This window comes from Zeus faber (genome assembly GCF_960531495.2).
Source record: "Zeus faber genome assembly, chromosome: 3".
NCBI lineage: Eukaryota > Metazoa > Chordata > Actinopteri > Zeiformes > Zeidae > Zeus > Zeus faber.
In genome coordinates this window covers 20,861,749-20,882,175 of record NC_137190.1, presented here as the reverse complement: position 1 = coordinate 20,882,175, position 20,427 = coordinate 20,861,749, and the positions used below count along the sequence as shown (strand labels likewise).

Below are 20,427 nucleotides of genomic sequence, written 5' to 3'. Positions count from 1 at the left end.
CAAATAAATAACACGGAGGACATAGTTCACACACAGGTAAAGGAAGGTTTTCTTTTTTTTTTTTTTTTTTTTCAAAAGTCTAAAAAAAAAAAATGTAAGTACATAAGTAAACATCAAGTCATTTCGAAACGTTTAGACATTTTATGTATTTACTTGGCAAAAGACCATACGTTTTAACATTTACAACCATTTTCTTCCTTCTGTTATTGCATGTACAAATCATCATAGACATATCTGCTGTTTAAACTCCTCACGGTCTGAACGACTGTACATCTGAGCCCACGTGGAGTCCCACTCACGCAAACATTTTCATCGGATTCCACTCAGCCGCACTCACTCTGTACCATCCCTCAAACACCGTTCTCACCAGGTACCATACGCTTAAAAATACATCTGCATTGGAAAGGATCACAGGCAGTTTACACTGATCTATGTACAAGTATATATATATATATATATATATATATATAAAAAAAATTATAATAAGATGACGCACAAGAGACTAAAAAATTATCAACATACACAGATTTGGGAAATCTTCCGTTTTAGTAGGATGTCGAAATAAGACACACTGGTTTGTTTGTTTTACAGTAGCAAACTCTCCGTCAGTTCTTTTTGTGCAGGAACTTCATTTTACTTCCTGTAAAAGGTAAAGAAAGATTATAATTATTATTTATTACTTATAATATAAGTTATTTGAAAGACAAAACATGAAGTGATGTCATTGCAGTAAAACATGTACTTTAATTTAGATGTGGTCTCACATATACACATAGACACGGTGGAACTATATATTATTATAATGATATTATCATTATTATTATTATTATTAATATTATTATTATTATTATTATTATTATTATTATTATTATTATTATTAATAATAATAATAATAATAATAATAATAACAATATTATTATTATTGTTATTATTATTATTATTATTATTATAAGTATAGTATTTCATTGTATTTGAGTTACACAGTACAATACCCACCTAGGCCTCTGAGGAACTTATTGACACCGCTCTGCTCCGTGTCCGGAAGCTCCTCCAGATACTGCTCCACCCTTTGCTCAAAAAGTCCTGGTGGTGATTGAAAAAAATTAAAAAATTAAAAAAAGGAAATGTCACGAAAATTCTCAAAACGTTTCCAAGAATTCATACACAGAGGTCTCCGTGGCACAGGATCAGCTAACGGGCGCACCACTAGAGGGCAGCAGGAGGGAGGGGTTGGCTGCAGTTGAGAGGCTCTACAGGAGTCCTTTGATTGGAATAAACTCCCGGGTTATTTAGTCACAGTTTCACCAAATGTGTTCTTCTAAATCCATGCACTTAAATGGCCAGTGTTCACAGCAAAATCCTAGTATGAAGCAAATAGTTGTTTTTTTTTAGGTAATCAATGATTTGCAGATTGTTCAACTCCGTTCTTGAATTTTGATTTGCATGGTGTCATTAAATGTAGTTCAGGTTCAACAATCATAACATAATGTTCTTGAATTGTGGAACTGCTGCGCCGTGTTAGAACTGCTTATGACTTTGTAATGTGTTACAAGATAGATTTTCTGGCAGTTCGCCCGTCAAGGCAAATCCGAGGGTGAAGGGTTCAGGACTGATGAAGGGGAGCTGAAGCTGAGACGATCCCAGCCGTTTAATAATTCAACCACCCCCTCTATCCTTCGCCGTTAATGCCCCCGTAGTGCACCACGGCCAACCCATTTTAAGCATCAAACCGCGGATTCGGCACCCTTCAGACAAACAACGGTCTACCTTTAGCCCTGCACTTCCTCCGCTCCCGGTCCTGAATAAAGCCGGCGAACATCTGAGACTCCATGAAGACGCCGAGGAAGCGGCGGATGCTTTTCGAGGCCACGGACTTGCGGAACGCTTCCCGCTGGAACACGCGCTCGCCGCGCTCGCTCTGCGTCAGGAAGAGGGAGTAATGGCCGATGGTCTCCAGGAAGAAGCGGATGAAGGCCTCGGACACCACGCTGTTCAGCGAGTTGCACTCTGAGGAGGGGAGGCGAGCGATACATCATGTTTAAAATTTGACATACATAAACACATTCATCCACCTTCAACACTCGGTGGCATGTGTTCTCTCATGATATATTGCTCCTGGAATTATGCTAAAAACACTAAAAAGGAAACGTCCACGGCCAGAAGACTCTCTCCCCCTCGCAGCTGGAGAGAGTTGGAAGCTGTTTTAATGGACGTTAGAACAGTTTGGTGAAGCGACGCGTCCCGTCTTCACCTTCGTCCGAGTCGCTGTCCGAGTCCAGGTTGATGATGTCGTTCCTCTGCTCCAACGCTTGCTCCAGTGCCGACTGGAGTTTTCGCGGCAACAGGGAGGCCTCGTCGTCCATCTATAAACCAAAAATGAAAACCACAGCGGCCGTCCGGGAAGAACGACAGCGTTGCGGGGGAGGGGAAGGAGAATGTATTCAAAGGCTGAAACGAGTCATAAAAACGACCTATTTCACGGTAGTTTTCTTGAATAGACAGACCTGGCGGATGAAGCGGTCGGTCCCCAAGTCAACCATCAAAGCCTGAGATAAGAGAGACAAGAGTTAGTGACAATATTTAATATGGAAGCATCAGAGGAAAACAGCTACACGTACAAATAGATACTAGATGTGGCTGAGAGATCGATCCTGAATGGTGATTTTCACACACGCCCGTTCATGGTCTAAGTGGCTGAGTGAGTATCTGCATTAATGTCTGAGGAGCTCGCTCCATCCGGTTAGCCGGCGAGCCTCGTGGGCCAAGGCTGTTTGGGTTGCGGCAAAACCGAGAGAGGACAGAGCAGTGGCTGGTTCTGCCCTGGCACTAATCATACAACAGCTGCCCACGTTGAAATCACTCCAGACTGCTGCGTGTGCTTGTGTGTGTGTGTGTGTGTGTGTGTGTGTGTGTGTGTGTGTGTGCATGTGTATAAGTGTGTGTGTGTATATGTATGCATGTGTGCGTGTGTGAGTGTGTGTGTATGCGTGTGTGTGTGCGTGTGTGTGTGCGTGTGTGTGTGTGTGTGTGTGTGTGTGTGTGTGTGTGCATGTGTATAAGTGTGTGTGTGTATATGTATGCATGTGTGCGTGTGTGAGTGTGTGTGTATGCGTGTGTGTGTGCGTGTGTGTGTGCGTGTGTGTGTGTGTGTGTGTGTGTGCGTGTGTGTTTGGATAGTCTTTTTTTTCCCGGGTCAGCAACACTACGCAGGCCTTGCCAAAAACCGCTTCTGGTCTGAATCGCGGAGACACGGTCATCTGAAGTTCAATCCTGAGAAAATCGTTACTTCATCACTAATGATTTTTCTGAAGTAAAGGTGGAATTTAGGTCACACCACACTGTCCTTTCAGAAAGACCAAGCTTTAGCCTACGTTAGCATTTTGGAAACAATGTGCTATTATTTTGGTCACACCTGACAGTATCATTGTGTTGTGTCTGTGTTTGTCTCCTATTCTAATGCTCTATGTAAATATGCAGCGCCGTAAATGATGCTAGGCTGTAGCTGTTTATCTTATTTTAAAGTTTAAATTTAGTCTCAATTTTTATTGTGGTTGGCCACAGACAAAGCTGGTCCGGACGACTGGAAACAAAGCCATGGCTTTATATGATAGTCATCCGTACATCTATGAGGTCAACGTAACATTTGAGCATCCGTGCTTAAAGGTCCCATATTATACTTCCTTTCAACAAGTTAATATAAGTCTCTGAGGTCCCCAAAACATGTCTTTGAAGTGTTTTTGCTGAAAATACCACTCAGATTATGTTCTCGATGGGCTGTTTCTCTGTGTGTCGCTTTAAATGTAAATCAGCTGCTGCTCCCCACACACCACTCCGGAACTGTTTGTGGCTAAGCGGGGGACACTTTATATAACCACGTTATCACGCATATGACGGGGTTATATGCGTGACACATGGGGCTTTTTTTCTTTCATTTCTTTCATATTATGATTAGGAAAAGGAGGAAATAAATACATCTACAATAAAAACACACTGTTTTTATTGTTTCTGTTTGGAGAAACGTGCAGTGGGTCGCGCAGCGGGAAAATATTTAAACGGGAGGACAGCGGGAGGGAAGGGTAAAATACGGGAGGTTGACAGGTATGTCTCAAAAATGGCAAAAGAAACACAGCACAATTATTTTTTAAATACTTACATTTCCCTCATCTGCAGTATTGTCACGGACAGTTGGTATTGATTCCTCCTTCTTTTAAAAGATTTGTGCTGGTCTGAGCAGCCAACAACAGAGCAGTTCCCATGTTTAGCTCTTAGCTTCGACATAAGGCGAGCATGTCTGGCGCCTACCCGAAAAAAATGGGCCACCTACGCAAAGGTATTTCACCAGCCGTGGGTGGAGATACTCATATGGGAGGAAGGAGATGCAAATCTGAACGGCTTTATAAATCACGTTTTCTGAAATAGGAATAGGGACTCCACATAAACTCTGACTAGGTTGTCTTATTTCACAGTTTGTGTGTTAGTAGGCCATTCAGAGAACCAAATGTATGTGCACAAGCACTGAAAAAGTCAGTTTTGCATAATAGGTCCCCTTTAAATAGGCTTGACGTGATCCAGAGTTTGCCAAAATAAAGCACTTTGATACAAACTTGCTCTGGGATTGAAGTTGTAATATAGATTGATATAATAGACACTTCAAAGGTCAACTGACTAAGGGCAGAGATGCTGCCTGTACCCACCTCTTCCATGGGCAGGTCTTTGAGTTTGGGCAGGGAGCTGGACAGCAGCCCCACCAGGAAGGGCGTGGGACAACAGACAATGTCCACCATGGAGGCCGGCAGGACGGGGATGAAGGTGTGTTGCCAGGAGAAGGGGTAGAGCAGGGCCACCACAGCATGGATGCAGCTGGACAGGGTGCTGAGGGGGACAGGGGAGGGACAACGGTCATCAACAAATGTCCATTGTCAAGCAGACTAGCTGCTGAGACCACACCAGTAAAAACACTACACAATGGCGTGGAACAACAGGGCAGATAATGTAAAAACATTTTTACGGGACTGGCAGGGGAGTGGTGGGTGCAGTAAAACAATGTTATTATTTCCACTTTACAATGCTTGTATAATTAGCTGGACAAGCCACAATCAGTACAAGTGTAGGCAGGGGTCTATTTCCATGGCTGACAACCTTCAGCCCCCTCGTCCTCTTCTACATAATCCATATACAATAACTACGGGATCCTCTTTGTCTTGAAACAATTACTTTGGTGCATGTACTTGGTACATGAGCTGAGACACCACAGGAACGCACGCTGGCTTTGACACTTTGTTCTTCCAGCGGCTCATCCCGGGCCAGTAAGTAGAGGAGCAGACTCGGGCTGTTCTCCCGACTTTGACAAATAAAAGAAAGAACGGGATGAGAATGGAAACTGCATTCGATACCCTGAGCCGCCTACCTCGGAGATTTCTAAACTGAACAGGTTTAGCCGTGGCCGCGGTTCAACCCCTAATCTCTCGCACGTCACCTCCCCCACAAGGTGTGATATGCACTTTACGTTTAATAACTCCACAGGGTTTTTTTTGTTTTTTTTTACCAATCCCTTGGGCGTGTGCCACGGCACCCATGGCAGAAGTCCTCACAGAACTTAAGGACAGGTGGCGCATCATAGCCTGTCCACTGTGAAGTGCCCGACAAACCCCAAGGCACGGCCAGGATACATTACTTCACTTTTAAGTTTGATGCCTCGCATGTCCGTGCACGTAAAATCTAGCGAATCAATTTGACATCAGCAGCTGCGAAATAACACGAAGATCACAAATAGCAGCCTGTCTTTCTCACGGTCTGCAGTTTGTTGACAGTGGCTGACCTCTCTCCCCTCCTTCCCCTACACACTGTACAGTCCATGTACACAGACATAAAGTGAAAATAAATGGCGGTCCAAACACACACACACACACACACACACACATGCGCACACACACACACACCGTGGAGCACTAGATCAGTGTGGATCAAGACCAAACCCGGGGATCAAACATGGTATACAAACACATCCCACTCAAGATAAATTTTTAATAAGGCAAAATCTTCCATCGTTGCTGTCATTAGCATCAGAGAGAACATTCCAAGTAAACACGCTCGCTGCTCCGCCGCATATGAACTTTTAGCACTGCTTCACAACCTCCGTTTAGAATCTTTTACTGAAGAAAAATGACCAAGCTCCCATTTTCTTTTCAGTGATCCCCATCGCAGACATTTGCATGTGACATCCATTAAGTCGACTTGCCAGGATCGGGTAAGTTTCCTTCCCAAAGTAAAATATAATTACACTAATGAAAAGCCCACAGGTCATAATAATCACAGCCACCACTTCCCCGTTTTATCCGCTTGTGCCATAAAGAGAGAGCACATCTCCTTTGCCCTTCCTATTTCCATTTGCCCGAGGAGGGCTTAATAATTCCGAGCAGATCCCCTCTCCTGGGACTAACGTGTTCCAACAGGGAGCGACGGGGCAGCGCTCTCAGAACCTTTGCCACGGGCTACACACAGCTTTACACATCAGCGATACCAGGAGGATCGCTTACACTCCCTCCCCAGGCACACACTCCTGGGAAAAAGTGAATTTGCAATAAAAACACTGAGCGCTGCACTGAGTTGTCACTCACCAGTGGAAAGTTCTGGGAGGATAAATGGGAGGGTGGGGGGGTGCAGAACCAGACCACAACATCAGACCTTTAGACTCTGGATCTCAAGGCTGCGAAGCATGTACGTATCTTGGAAGACAATCACCTTGACATAATATCGTCTCATTGGAGAGGCTCCTCCCAAAACACCACAAAAGTAAACCAGCCCAAACAATCTTAACTTTAGTTAGTTTAGAAGTTTAGATAGCTCATGTCTACACAGTTGGGAGTTTTCAAAAGGCCCAACTCCGTATTGAGATTGGGGCACTATAATAAGCCTGAAATATTAAAACTGTCTGGCCTGATGTGTGCGAGGGTATGTATTGCCAAACTGGCAGCTCCTCCAGGAAACTCAGGATTGGGAGGCTTAGTCTGTCAGGCCAAGGAGAACGGCAAAAACTCAGATTTAGAGACAAGTAAGCGGGGAGCGCACAGTTCCACTGCTCACTTCACAGCTTTGCTATTGCTTTTTCTATCAAACGCTCATACTCTCCTTATTATAACACTGGTTCATTGCGTGGATCGCTTTGAATCCATAGACCATCAGAGGACAGATCTAGAGCAGAAAGACAAATTTGGGCCGCAAGCGACACTACAGAGCTTTTATTCTGAAATAGAACCCAGCAATCGTAGGAGGCAAGTAGAGACACATCGGACTACAGCATCACTCTGATAAACTTCAAACTCTGTATTGATATCCACCAAAAACTTGTTCCATTCGTTTCCCTAATGGTTTTTCCTTCCTTCCTGCCCCCTGATCACCAGCTTAGCCCAATGCAGCAGAAGCTGGGAATTGGGTTCTTAAAACTAGAATAATGTCTCAACCACTAAATCAAACCCCTTTCCCCAGGTTAGGCAGCTAGTTAGTGCTTGACTGGGCATACATGCACAGTGTGTGTATCAGCAGAATGGAAGCAGCAGAATGTGAAAAACAGCTGTGAGCTACAGCCACTCGGTTTCCTTTTAAACACAGGAGCGTCTCACGTGTGTTTACTATGTCACTGTGCTGCTCAACATTTCATATAACGCCGGGTACCTGCTGGGCCGCCGGGGATGGCTCTGGCGCCACGGCAGCGCTGCAGAGCGTGACACAGAAAGCGCTTCAGAGCAGCGATCTTGGTCTTAATTATCTCAACAGCTTACATTCTTGATTAGAGCGACGCATTGGGCTGCGGCTCACTCTCTGGGTTACAGACAATCTAGATCAGACTGGAGCCGCGGGGGGAGGAAAAACATCTCTCGCTCTCCCTGCCTCTCTGTTTAAAACAGCCACTCAAACATGGTCACCGCACATATACTTCATATTGTTCTTTTTACCGCTTACTTCAATAATCGATATTAGATTTGTTGTTGGCACGGACGGGACATCAGAGCGAATAAATGACCCACTTGAGGGGGAAATGGATATTGCCTCGGCTGAAACTCAAGCAGCGCTCTGCACCGCAGAGCTGTGAGCTTGATTAATTCACCATGGCCATGTGAAAGGGGTTCGGAGGCCATTGTTTGGTTTCCCCTTCACCGTTCCTCCGCCTACTATCCCACCTCTGCTGCTCCCCGCCACTCTCTTTCTTTCTCTACGTGTCTCTACCGACAAAACTAATATCTCTCTTAATCTTTCAGGGAAAGTCCTTCAAACCGTAGACCCAAGATATCTATTCTCCCGAGCAGCTTGATAATGAAACACAGAATTAAAATTGTGAGGCAGCAACACTGACGTTCTCTTTTCAATGTGGGGGTTAAAAACCCAGAAGGTGGGCGGGGGAATTCATTCTTAGAAATCCACGAACAATGGAGCGACATCAGGAAAAGTAATTTAAAACCGTGTTTACCTGCTATTTTGTAGGTATGCAGGGAGATCAGGAAAAACGCAAACAAAGAGGGTAATTCCCTTAAATCATACTTTGAGGACTAGTTAATATAAGTATCGAAACTCATTTGGAGTCTGCAGGTAGATTGATTTCAGCAATTACGCAGTGACACGGTTATTTATTATTTGAGATGTTTGAGGGTATTTATCGCAGTCATCCTCCTTCTAGTTTTGAAGTATATGATACGCATCATAAAACATAAAAAATCAGCACATCCCGAATGTCTGAATTACCAAAATCTCCAACGACAAGAAGGTTAAAGAAAAGGCATCGCAGTGCAGCGCAGAACAAATTAAAACCTACAAAGACACATTCACATGGCCTGATCCCCCCCCCCCCTTTCCTACATCCTCCCTGTTGTACTGGATAGACATTCTAGGAGACAGACCTATACGTCATGTTCTACTGGCAAGATATTTTGGGACTGGATTCTGTAGCGGCACCCCTGAGGGAGAAGCCCTTTTATCACAGAGCAACTACGAAGAACGCAGCACAAAGAGTCCCTGGTGCTGTTCATGTTCCAGAGAATCCAAGATTCAGGAGGCCTCTACGTGTTTTTTTCCACACAAAGATAGATATGTGTGTGTGTGTGTGTGCGTGTGTGCGCGTGTGTGTGTTTGCGTGTGTGCGCGCGTGTGTGTGTGCGTGGTTGCGTGTGCGCGTGCGTGCTGAGAAAACGATTGTGGTTTTGGGAGTGGCACGCATTAAAAAAGATTTTGTTTATGTCGATCAGAAATGAGACAGCTTGTGATCTGATCTGTGCCATAGGTTATTTTTGATCACCTTTGAGCAATTGATGCTGTAGAAAAAGAAGGAAAAAGAATTACAGTTACAGATGGTCATTTTAACGATATAAGAGAACATCAGAAGTCTGAACCACGAAAAAGGTCTGTTGAAACTTAAAATAAGAATTTAATGATACATTGGTTCTTTCTTCCTTCAATTCTTGGTGGATTCTATGCTGGATTCCAAATGAAATTATACAATTGGTGTTGTTAGTGTGTTTTGGAAATTGGACGGTTAAAAAAAAAAAGACACAAATACCACAAATGCAGCCAAACATGATCACGTACAGAACTTGTGCAACCCTGCAACTGGCACAGCAATGGCTCATTTGAAATTGGGAATCCGATCAACAATTTAGAAATGGAACGATGACAGACAGAGAGAGAGAGAGAGAGAGAGAGAGAGAGAGAGAGAGAGAGAGAGAGAGAGAGAGATGGCGGTTTCAGACAGGGAGCAAACACGGCTCCATTAGTCAAAGAGTGATGGTGGAGTCACAGATCAGCGAGGCCACAGGAAGTGCATTCCTTCTCCTCGCAGTCACTGCCCCCCACTGATGTTTGTTTAAGATGTCCGCTGATATGTGCGGGGATTAGCGCTCCATAAACCCCCACCCCCCACCCTACCCCACCCTCACTTCCAACCATCGCCCCCAAAGTAAAACTTTTCTGCAACATAATAAAAGACCCCCAGGGACTCCGGGGTCCAGGGAGACCTTCCACCGCTTCCCGTTTCATCTTATCAGTGCTGCCGCATTGTTCTTTGACAGTGACTCCCAGCAGAGTTATGACCCACTTTAGGGTTTCCCATCTGATCTGACTTGTTCACAACTGGCAACCTGACTGGGCGACTAACTGATGGCATCGTGGGTGTGGTTGTGATCCTGTATAGACCGGTTAATAACGCTTCTGCCTATATGCCAAATCTGTCAAGGCCAAGAAATACAAAGCAAAACATGAAATGCATCATCTCGTAAAGTTACCCAACATGTTTACCAGCGAGAGATGCACCGACTGCAATGTTCTTGTCCGACTCCTATTTCAGATTTTTTCTAAGTCTGACCTGCAGATGCCGATTTTCGATCTGTTGTACATCGATGACAAATATGTCCCTGATCTGATCACGCTCACGTGATTGGACAGCTGCTCATACAGACTACCACTGCAATTCAGTTACCAGAATAGTGAGATTGCTGATTTTGACACTGTTTAATATTGTTCATTATTCACTATGGAACAATAATAGAACATGAAACTGTCCCTGAGTTCTAATAAAATTGAATAAGGGTCACCAAGTTTCACTATAATTTAACCTGTAACTCTCTCTGAGTTTTAGTAGAACACAACATATAACTAACATGGAAATGTCCAGTTAAAACTTTAAATGAAAGTCTCTTTCACTTTAAGTGCAAATATACATTTATATTATATTTATATTGAACTTTGCAAATAAATTACAATCATTACAAAAAAATCAACAACAAAATTCTCCTTCTCTCACCATGCGTTAAACCAAGTGAATCAAATGGAACGACTGGTTTTACTGAGTGACTCGTCAAGAGCCAACTACGTTACATTATGTTGGTATCGGGTTTGAGTATTGGAGAATTCAAGTACAGTACATGAGCACAGTATTGGCGTGTCAATTTGACCGGCACAGAATTGAAAAATATATCTGACACTGATGGGCCGGTGAAAACCAACCACCGACAAATCGATCGGTGCATCTCACATTTGATATGTTAACATCACGGTCACATTTTTGTGCTTTATTATAACTCCCCCACTTCCCATTTTACCTCACAATGCAGCGTTACACCTCGGTGGATAATAAAGCAGCCCTCAGTGCGCAGTAACAGAGGATGTTGAGTGAGGGGAGAGGGAGGGCTTACAGAACCACAGGTCGTAGCATCTGGTCCAATCTGAGAGATGTAGTTTAAATACCCAATAAATGTACGGTATTGTTTTGTATTGATTGATTGATTTCCGTCATTAAATTACAAAATTTTTATATATATGGATAGATAGATATAGAAATGTATTAAGTGTTTTGTTTTTTGCGTAGTTTCAGCTGGCATTTTGTACCTGCGTATTTTGTCTAAGAATTGCGTAGTTGATACACAAAATACGTGCAGGTTGGCAGGTCAGCAGGTTTAATTAGAGAATACACCGTACACCGGTATTTTATTGACAGAGTCTGTAAATATTCCATTAGTAGTTTGGGGGCGTTGGGGGGGTGTCTTTGCAACAGAGGCATCTCCATGTTAAATATTAACGGTGACTGTGAAATTGCAAAAATTACATTTGGTAGTCACTGAAGCGTTTCGAACGAGGTTATATGAGTTTGTGTTGACACGACCTCAGATGGTCGCTGTGCCTGCTCAGAGTGACATCTGAACAAAACCAAAACAATAGAATGTTTTTAAGAGCATCACATGAAGCAGATTTACTATTATTATGATACAATTGAAATCTCTGCAGATAAGGGTGATCATTACATATACATATTACTTTTATGTTTTAAAAGTGGTTTGGTTTGGTATTCTTCTGACCTTCTGTAATCAGAAGGGCAATAATAACAACTTTAACTAACTAACTAACTAACTAATTAACCAACTAACTAACTAACTAACTAACTACCATATTTCCTCAAATAGAAACCGGTTGTCAAATAAAAATGAATAAATGCCTTTAATAAATGCAAGGTGCGTGGTCTACATAAAGAGATAGAAGCCTGCCTCGAGCGCTCCAAGCAGGAAGTGGAGAATTCAAGGCAAATTAGAAAAACTGTAATTCCCCCTCCAGCTACCACCACAAGTGTGACTTTTAGGGTAGCCACTAGCTCTCTTTTTTCACCATACATGTGTCTGCATGGCATGGTACCCAGATGCAAGTTTGATTTAAAAAATTCATACTAAAATATACTTATTAAACAGAGGGAATTAGATATAAAAGCCTGCCTCTGATATAAGCATCCTTCTAATAAAGGTACCTGGTACCTGGTACTTCTGCAGTTGAGGTAAATAAAGGCCCTGGTCACTATTTGAGGAAATACGGTAACCATCTTACTAACTTACTAAAGCACCAGTACCCTAGCACAAAGTCTACGTAATGGCCGATTGAGCAGAATGTGTGAACAGAGCAGGTGATTGTCCGGAGAATTCACAGCGAGCGAGTGGGCGTGTCACGTGTTGATGACGACTCTATCATGCGACTGGCGCATGATACGGACGGATCCACAGCGGTGCAGCTTTCTTTCTCCGGTGGGGTCTTCGTGCACAGAGTATAGCTGCTTCACACACCTTCTGCTTTCCTTTTTATTGTTTTCCACTCTTTCGTTTATATTGCGGGTAGGTACAAATACATGGAGTATCAACACAAAAAAAGACACAATTACTGATAAGTTGGTAGCCTTGTCCGCCATCTTGGGTGTGCTGTAAAACTATGCAGTGTCATGTGTCACTGCGTCACATCCTGCCTCCTGCACACACTACCCAGGCTCCACCCCTCGTCTAAACCAAACCGAGTATTTCCAGGTAGTGTAAACGCATCTGACATGGACAATCTCAGGTTGTGTGCTACATGTGTGAAAGGGCAACTCCGGACAATGATCGGACCTGATTATCTGGACATTGTCTGGAGTTCATGTGTGAAAGCAGCTTAACTAACTAACTAACTAAAAGTGATGAGAGCTTCCGTGTTTCATTACCTGAGTTTATCAGCCACAAAGATGACCCTGCGCTCAAGCAGCAGAGAGGCAAAGACGCGGACCACCTGCCGCACACTGAGGCAGCTGAACAGACTGTCAAAGTCCACATGCTCCAGTCTGGAGTCCATCGGCCTCCGCAGCTCGATCACCTGGGGAAGGAATACAGGCCAAAGATCCAAGTAAATATGTAGAATTTCTCACAATTCTTCACCAAATTCAAAAATGAAGGCATCACCTTAAAATGTATATTTCCGTTATAGTGCAAATCCATAAGAAATCGGCCTGTTGGGTCGATTGGGTGGGAGTCACTGAATTACATTCAATTCTAACTCCCGAGTTCCCAATGTTGCCTCTGTCACTTCCCTTTCTCCAAAGTATGCCTTTTTCTGATCAATTTGACTTGTTTCTGTGTTGTCTTGGTCACTTGCACGGGCCTGATCGGGGCATTCTCGTCGGGAAAGGCGGACAATAGAAACAGCATATAGAGGAGCACATGCATCACACAAGTACATTGAAACAAGATATTACCGCTTTAATAAGTCAATTTGAGAAAACGTGCAACAAAAAATAAAGGATGTTGCAATTATAAGTAATGATTGCTTATTACACACAAGTCCATAGAATCTCTAAAAGTAGTACTGACGTCATTTCCTGCTCCAGGCAGGAAGGTCTTCACTCTGATCGTCTTCCCCGGTGCAGGGAAAGGAGACTCCATCAGACTCCTCATGAAGGGGTATACCAGCGCTGCCGAAATGCCCCTCCGCCGCTCCACCTCATCCAGGATCTGAACACAGAGAGCATGGAAAGAAAGGGAAAAAGAAAGGGGTATATTCAGTTACAGCACAAGTCCATGGCACAAATATCCTGGGTTGTTGTGAAAGTCTTGATGCCACCAGTTGAGGAAATGTCTGGAACTCTAAATTTTCTCTGTATTTTTGTGTGCTTTACATGTCTGTCTGATATGTGTGGAAATTCCCACCCCACGTCCATGTGTGTGTGTTTGTGTGTGTGTGTGTGTATGTGTGGCGCTGTTTTGATCCAAGGTGACTCCTGTCTGGAAACTTTATTGGAATAGCTCACTTTGTAGGTCATAATGATATCACAGTCTGTCACAAACATGCATTGAGAAACACAGACACACGCACGCGCACACACACCTACACACCTACACACACACACACACACACGTTCAAACACACACACACACACACACACACACACACACACACACACACACACACACACACACACACAAACACACACACACACACACACACACACACACACACACACACACACACACACACGTACACTTCCCTGTGAAATCAAACTCTGCCTTCTGTTTACATTTACTTTGAAAGCACTTTCAAGTCTCCAATAGAGAGAATGTTATTTACAGCTCTGCGGCTCCACTGTCCTCAAAATGGAGTCATCTGAAGAGCAGACCCAGTACCCCCACACCAGTACAAAGACTATTAAATCTTCAATATGGTAGGGTCTGCGATAGCAAATGCTACTGCGTCCAGTTGGCTGAATTCCCATAATAGATAGATGAAATCTTAAATGAGAAAAAATGAAAATGTTATTTTTTCTAAGAGCAATATAAATCCAATTTCCCAATATAAATCGATAGATACTTTGTGGATAAACAGTTTAGGTTCGGGAGTACAAATGGGTTCACTTAACACAAACAATATTTTACTATCTGAATTGTGTGTTAAATGGTTTATTGCCTTTATTAGTAAGTTTTACTTACGTTCCATACTAGACTGTCTCTCTGTTTAAGCAGTCTGGATTATCCACTTGGAATAATCCCTCCATAGGGAAAACATATTATGGATAAATTAGATAAGGCGTGTGAGTCAAAACACAATGACCTTTTATGATTTGGTTGGTTCAACAGAACAGCCGTGATGCAAACAATTACTTAGGAAAATCCCACTGACTAAAAGAGAGATTGCAATAACGTTTACAGGTGATCCGGCACTATGTCTGACGAGTCACGACGCTTCCAGCACAGCGGCTTACTACAACTAAAGATAATATTTTAAGAGGAAGATTTGTGCGTCTGTGTGTGTGTGTGTGTGTGTGTGTGTGTGTGTGTGTGTCTCAGGAATATGAGCTCACCTTAGAGAACAAGTCGAAACAGCCGAGCCGGCTGATGACGCAGTAAACCTCTGGAAGGCGAGGCCCTTTCCCACTCGGCTGGAACAGACAGCCACACAGAGCCATTAAACACCAACGACTGGATCCTCAGACCCGCAAACTAAACCTGTATAATTCACCACTATTCATTTGGTGAATTATGTAGAAAAAGGGTTTCGGGTGTAACTAATGTTCTTTACAGATAAATAATTGCTTTTCCTGAGGTCTTTTAATCAAGAGTGAAAGTCTCTGATGTGTGTGCCAGGCCACTAAACACAGGTGCACTATCTTCTGTGTTGACGCTATCTGTCCTGCACATTCAGTACACACTCATATGGCATTTCATCATCTAAACCACCCCGGGCTACACACACACACACACAGACACACACAGACACACACACACACACACACACACACACACACACACACACACACACACAGACACACACACTTACATGCACGCAAGCTAATAAAAAAAGAAAAAGAATCACCAAAACACTTGTCCATATTAGGTATGCAATTTTCTCTTCTAGTTTCTCTTCTACTTTTTTTTTTCTTCCAAATGGATGATTAAATCAACTATGTGAGGCTTGATTCAAGTCTTCAGGAATGCTCGGTTATTGCCAGGCCCTGGACACACAACAGGGAGGGAGCGAGGCGATCGGAGGAGGAACGGAGCCCCATCATGGCCAAGCTCATCAAGAGCTCCTTCTTCTACTCCACGGCGACCCGCCAGAACGACCCAGAACGCCAGACCGCAGCGCTATTCATTGTCTGCTTTCAGCCATGCAAACCTTTCTGACCCACTACAGTGCACACAAACACGGTTTTAAACAAGCACACGCTAAACCCTGAGAACATAGACACTGTAGGATTGTAAACACACCAAGATGTAACAAATGGCAAACAAAATCGCCACAGCATACTGCACACAGTATCCCATGCATCTTTCCGACCACAAAGACGAATGCAAGGCTCAACATAAAACTTCAAAGCGCTCCCATACCTCATTACAGGGCAAATACTCCACAATGGCAACGCAGAGGCTTTTCAAGGTTCCTCTCCTATCGCTCCTCTCCTGAGAAACTCTCATTAAACTGAATGGGTCCATTTAAAACGCTGGTTGTGAAAGGCCAGAGCGGCTCCATCTTATAACGTCTCACAATTCGGAATCTTTTCTTTTTATATGCCCTTTTCTCCTCCTGCTGCCACATCGGTTTGCAATGTAACACGTCAATGGTCCCACAGGAAAACCGTGCTACTTGTTCAAATAAAAGGGACTGTCATAACAAACACAGCTCACTGGGGTGTGAATGGGGATAGCTGTGAGCGAGTTGTCGAACAATGTCTCACCAGTAGGCGCCTGCAGTAGCCAAACCTCCGGCTTCCATCCTCCCCAGTCAGCATGAAGGAGAAGGTCTCACTGTGTTGGAGCATAAAAGGTATGGACAATCAACACACCCTCACAAATGTATTCAGTACACTTGCACACTTGAATAATGACCGTGTGCACAGAAAGAAGGCAAAAGAGACGCTGCGGTACGGAGCCCCCGCCTGTCACACCAGCTCATAGATTATGGAGATTACCGAGCAGCCATCAAAGAAGGTTCGTTTTTCACTCACTCATTTTAGAGATAGTGTAGTAGTAAGTAGAGATAAGGCTTTATCAGGGCCCTCCATACCACCACCACAGGTAGGGAGTGTATGTAAGATAGCTAGATATCAGCAGCACCACATTTTACACCACTGGGTTATCTGATATAGGTATCTGTGTCTATTCATAAATCACTACGATTGTAGATCTGCATTCATTCCAAACCTCTAGGGTGTGTCAAAGAAAGACTGCCGGGTACAATGAATGTGTCACGGTGGCTACAGACATGAGCTCAGCCTTTCCCTACCTGGCGTACTCAGACACCGGGCTCCAGTCTTTGGCATCCGGGAAGCAAAACTGTGGGATGGCTTTGAGCCTCTGCTCTGCCTCCCTGATCTGCTTGGTGGGCCTCTCTAGCTGTGGAAGCAGAGGAGAGGAGAGGGGTGTGAAAACACAGCAGATAAGAGAAAGGCCAAGAAGGAAGGGTACGGTACAAAGGAGCAGAGGGCAACACTTCAATTAGCTCGTTCTCATTCAAACGACTCTGTCCTCTTTTACTCCTTCCCCGTGGGCCTATCTAGCATGGCCGATAAACCACTGAACCGAAGTTTCTCCCATAAAAGCCCCGCCCCCCTCCACACTCCCTTCCAACATCAGCGAGCACCACTTGGAGCCCCCCGATCCCTTCCCCTACCTTGACGTCATTGAGCTACGGGCTTTCTCGAGTGAAGACACACATATGTATCCCCAGGGACATTACTGCTGAACCATATCCTAAATAGCTACACAATATAAATAACTAAACTCACAACAGCTGTTTTGGAATACCCGTTGGTCTCAAAAGGCATGAAACCCCTGGGCCTTACATCCATCCATCCATCTTTAAATTTAAATGAAAGCACACACCTTTAAACATCACACATCACAACGTTACTAATGCACTGCATGCTATGACAATGTACCTTGGACGAAACCTCTCACAGGGGAATGCCAGAACCCTGGAGGAGTTCTGTACTAAAGACAATGCTATAAATGGCCCCGGAGTCAAAGTCAGTTGTTGTTTTTTTCCCTTACCTTGGGGAACTGATAGGTCACTTCTGGCGAGAAGAAGGTTTTGCTGGGCTTCTTCTTCAGTGAGACCACCACAAAGTACTCAAAGAGCTCCCTCTCCTGCCACTCGATGAGCTGCAGCTCCAGCGTGCGGTAGCTGGGCGCCCGTCGAAGGATGGACTGCAACTTCAGCAATCTCTGGGTATGGGCTGTGAAGGGAGGCAAGCACGTTTCCATGGTTTACACGGTGTAAAAACGTCTCGTGTTGTCACTCATACAACTGAGAGTTTGTGTTTAAAAGAAATGGAACTGGCCAACAAATCTCTTCAGCATTCCTCTCATGAGGACCTGATAGATGACAGGAAAATACCTGTGTCTTACTACTGGTAATCCATCTGTAATGCACTTGTTTATTTTACAACTCTACAATGCCTTTGTATTAACTGTGAACAAATAAAATCCCCCTGACTCCACATGGGGAATCAGACAGAGCTTTGCATGTGCTAAATGTAATACCTATCCGTAAAAATGGGGTTGAAGGGGACGCTGTGACATCTCACCTTTGAATCTGTCATCTGAGTCACTCTCGCTTTCACTGTTGTCATCTGGAGGTAGACAGGAAAGTTTTCCAAGGTCAAAGTGAAATTCTGACATGTGTTTATGCTAAAAGAGGGACTTAGCTGGATCGCTATGTGGGTGGTTAAGACACAAATATTTACTCGCTCATCTAGCGAGGGGTTGGAGGGTTCTTACCTCTCAGAGACGAAGTCTCAATATTAGACATGGACAACTTCTTTAGTCTCTTTTTCCCACGTTTAGTGCAGTAAATAGAGTTGATTCTCTGGACCAGCTGTAAACAGAAAGAGCAAAAGAGTGTTTGGGCTATTTGAAGTGGAGTATTATTTGATCCGTTGTAATGAGAACATAAACTAACACACTCCCTTCTAGAAAAATCCTTGAGGGTAGGCACCAGAAGACCTGGAAACTCAACTACGGAGACAAAACACACAGAAGTGCTCTGCGGAAAGTTACGGTAAGTTCTCTCTGACGATAAGAAGTCATGCTGAACCGCTTTAACAAGCCCAGCCCAAAGGAATATGGGCTCGTTTCAAAAGACGGAATGGAAAAAAATAAGTTCTGCATTGACTCGGTTGTGTTTAAAACTAAAGCAGCAAGTACCTTGGGGATCCTCCAGTGCCGGTGTGAGGCCAGGGTGTCGCTGGTGCTGCTCAGGCCATCGTCCAGGAGGCCGCTGGATGAAGGAGATACACCCATCTTGGGCATGAGCAGCATGTCGTCGTGGCTGTGACGCTTGGAAAGTTGGCTGGCTCGGTGGCTCTTCCTGTCACTGGGACTAGTGAGACGCAGGGACTGGCTACTGGACTTGGATGGCAACTGATGAGGGAGAAGACAAACGGGCAGATGTTCAGGGTTCATATGCCAGTCCATGTATGTAGCCCACAGAGACTTCTGTCAAAAGAACATTTGTCCAAAGTATTTATGTAAGATATGTTTCTGCTTGGTGGATGAAACTCTCTATTATTTATAATTTCTCTTTCTAACATTAGATAACTGATTCCTCTCTACTTCGGTGAGATGAAGTGCTTCTGAGAGAGAGAGCCAGGTTTCCAGCCCGACCCTCTCTCTGGAACGTCACCCGGTCTAAACACATCAAACAGCTTCCTGTGGTTCCACCAGATGAGAAATCTTGCTGTGAGACAAGTTCCTTCTAAAGAAGATCTTGTCCAGAAATTCAGAGCGGAATCCGGCCAGAGTGATCGTTTTACAACAGGAAAACCCATCAGTTATTTTTTTTACTTCCAGCTGGTTTACCTGAGGGGGTGAGTTCAGCTTTCTGTCCATGGACGTCCAGGATCTGTTGCTCTCCGGTAAGAGACAAGACTTCCGAAGCAAACTCCTGCGCTTCAGGTCGACATCCTCGTACGGGTTCTCTTTTTCTGCAGGAAAAAATTGCAGACCTGAAATTGAACTTGAGTGATGAGCCTTCATACCATCTTTTTCCTCCAATCAGGTTTTGAAAGACAGAAGTGAGCGGGGGAGGGGGGGGGGGTGCAAAACGGGGTCAGCAAAGGGAGTCACAGGCGTGATAGGTGACGAGTCTTGCGGCTGAAGTCACATGCCTGCAGTGAACTGCCTCTGTTGGAAATAGCAACCGTTAGGCCCAGAGCCCCACGGGCCACATCAAGTCTGACCGGGGCCCGGCTGAAACCTCTGCAAAGCGGACTACCAGTGAATCACTGTCCAAGCATGCAAACTGTCTGCTTTGGGAAATGGAGTGGACAGATGCAGCGGATGATCCTCTGAGACAGTTGTTCTCAAATTGTAAACCATGACCATCATTTAGAAACGCTCTAGATTGTTTAATAAACGGTCAAAAGTACACAAATAAATAAATTGAATTAAATAAAAATAGACAGATAAAATATAACATTCACTATTTGCAGCCTGTGTCTTGTGTCCAACAATAACTTACATATAATAAGCCAAAAAGGCTTTGGTAGCCAGATAGACTTTGTGTAACAGTGTGTCTGCCAATTTGCGGTTTTAGAGACATGTGAATCTGCCATGAGCCCCAGAATTAAACACCACTGTTTAAGCCTCATATAATTCCATTACAATT

General features: G+C 44.1%; 1 protein-coding gene across 2 annotated transcripts in view; it reads right to left on the bottom strand.

The window, feature by feature from the left end:
- Positions 1-44: 44 nt before the first annotated feature.
- The window catches only part of dennd2b (DENN domain containing 2B), a 45,292-nt gene continuing 24,909 nt past the window's right edge, over positions 45-20,427 (bottom strand). For both annotated transcript variants that reach the window (XM_079996994.1, XM_079996995.1), the window contains exons 5-20: positions 19,620-19,744; positions 18,966-19,181; positions 18,540-18,636; positions 18,347-18,391; positions 17,811-17,995; positions 17,044-17,153; positions 16,496-16,565; positions 15,122-15,199; positions 13,638-13,778; positions 12,995-13,143; positions 4,695-4,872; positions 2,505-2,546; positions 2,252-2,363; positions 1,768-2,007; positions 997-1,083; positions 45-640 (exon numbers count right to left, since the gene is read on the bottom strand). In XM_079996994.1, coding sequence (XP_079853120.1) covers positions 606-640; positions 997-1,083; positions 1,768-2,007; positions 2,252-2,363; positions 2,505-2,546; positions 4,695-4,872; positions 12,995-13,143; positions 13,638-13,778; positions 15,122-15,199; positions 16,496-16,565; positions 17,044-17,153; positions 17,811-17,995; positions 18,347-18,391; positions 18,540-18,636; positions 18,966-19,181; positions 19,620-19,744 — 1,910 coding nt within the window. In that variant the 3' untranslated portion in view covers positions 45-605. The remainder of the gene's footprint in view (positions 641-996; positions 1,084-1,767; positions 2,008-2,251; positions 2,364-2,504; positions 2,547-4,694; positions 4,873-12,994; positions 13,144-13,637; positions 13,779-15,121; positions 15,200-16,495; positions 16,566-17,043; positions 17,154-17,810; positions 17,996-18,346; positions 18,392-18,539; positions 18,637-18,965; positions 19,182-19,619; positions 19,745-20,427) is intronic.